The 1,665-nt window shown below is 56.1% G+C and overlaps 1 protein-coding gene across 1 annotated transcript; it reads right to left on the bottom strand.

The window, feature by feature from the left end:
* Positions 1 to 360: 360 nt before the first annotated feature.
* On the bottom strand, positions 361 to 804 carry LOC124234070 (ubiquitin-conjugating enzyme E2 D2-like). Its single transcript, XM_046651334.1, has one exon. The coding sequence runs from the start codon at positions 802 to 804 to the stop codon at positions 361 to 363; it is 444 nt and encodes a 147-aa protein (XP_046507290.1).
* Positions 805 to 1,665: the final 861 nt, after the last annotated feature.

The following is a 1,665-nucleotide window of genomic DNA, read 5'->3' on the forward strand; positions in this document are numbered from 1 at the left end:
TCAGTTCTAAAACACTCTACATTAAAAATTATCCCACTGGTTGATGGAAGTGCTCTCCTTCTCATCCTAAAGCCACCACCCCCTTGTTCTTGCTTCCCAATCCTAAAACAATAAAGAAAGCTTTTAGTCAAAACTAGATTAAAACTGGTCCGACTCCCACCCCCACCCCCACCCCCACCTCCAACCTTTCCCCCACCCCCATCTCCACACTCTCTCCACCCCCTCCACACACACTCTGATATGGAAGGTGGTACAATAGACGCCCAGAAGGATGGGGAGACGTGGCTTCATAGAAAGTACTCAAAAGATAATTTATTGAACTGTCTTTATTAGACCATGGGATTATCATGCATTTTAAAATTACATAGCATATCTTTGAGTCCATTGCTGAGCTATTGTGTCGTACTTCTGCCGATCCTTTAAGTAGACCTTCGCAATTTCGGGAACCAATGGATCATTTGGGTTGGGATCGCACAACAAGGAACAGATGGATAACAGCACTTTGGAAATGGTCAGTACCGGTGACCACTCGGATCCAAGGATGTCTAGACAGATACTTCCGTTTTGATTAATATTAGGATGGTAAATTGGGGTGGTGAATGCGATCTGGGGTGGTCTGAAGGGGTAATCGAACGGAAACTGGATTTTTAGGAAGAAGACCCCTCCCTCGTAGGGGCTGTCTTCGGGCCCCATTATAGTCGCCTTCCATTGGAACAAATCGTCACCCACCGGCCCTGCAGAGCAGTGGGCGGGGGGGTCGTGGGTCAAGTTGAGGAGCTCCTTGTGGATGCGCTGTAGGGCCATGTCTGCAACACGTGGCCAACCCTTGGTGCAGGACCTGGAGACAGGTAGAAGGCGGGGACAGTGACCCTGGGGTGTGAGGAGCATAGGCAGAGGAGTGGGCTGAGGACTGGCTGAGGGGGGGTCGAGGGGGGCCTCTGGGGAGGGGGAGGGTGGTGGAGAGGGGGACTGAGGAGGGAGGGATTTGGGCCCTCGACAGGATCTGATGGGCTCCTGGACACCTCTGCCTCACCGCTGCTGCGACGTCCGCCCGCTCTTCCTAGCAGGAGACTCTGCCGCCCGCCCGAGGCCGCGCTGAGCAGAGACGTTGCTGCTCCCGCTGGACCGCCTGCAGCTGCCGCGACCGTTGGGGCCGTCTGGAAACAGGCCCACTTCCTCTCTGTGAGGCAACAAGACACATGACGCATCGCAGCGTCATCAAGGGTGCATCACGCGAGAGCTAAGGGGGCACGTGGGTGTTGAGGGGGCAGGGTATAGAGGTGGGGGGATGGGGGACAGTGAGGGAAGGGCAGGGGGCGGGGCAGGCAGCGGGAGACCTGTGGGGGCGGGGCAGAGAGTGGGAGACCGTTGGGGCCGGACAGGGAGCGGCAGACAGTAAGGGGGCGGGGCAGGGAGTGGGAGGCCATGGGGTGGGGGAGGGGCCCGGGAGGCAGTGAGGGGGCGGGGACTGCCGGGTTCACCCAGCGCTCAGCTGGGCACTGGGCTGGCCTGAACAGTCACTCACACCACCCACAGCCGTGAATTACTGGAATAAATAAGAGCAGTTCCATGAATTCTTGTCCACCCTTCACTCACTCAGGGTCACCTTCCATTAATTTTTTAACCAACTGACTTTATAGTCATTCCTTTCTCTATACTTGAGAG

The sequence above is a fragment of the Equus quagga genome, unplaced genomic scaffold (assembly GCF_021613505.1).
Source record: "Equus quagga isolate Etosha38 unplaced genomic scaffold, UCLA_HA_Equagga_1.0 69446_RagTag, whole genome shotgun sequence".
NCBI classification, from domain to species: domain Eukaryota; kingdom Metazoa; phylum Chordata; class Mammalia; order Perissodactyla; family Equidae; genus Equus; species Equus quagga.

What these genes read in the sequence shown, in the direction of transcription:
- LOC124234070 (XM_046651334.1), bottom strand. Translation starts at nt 804, where the DNA reads ATGGCCCTACAGCGCATCCACAAGGAGCTCCTCAACTTGACCCACGAC.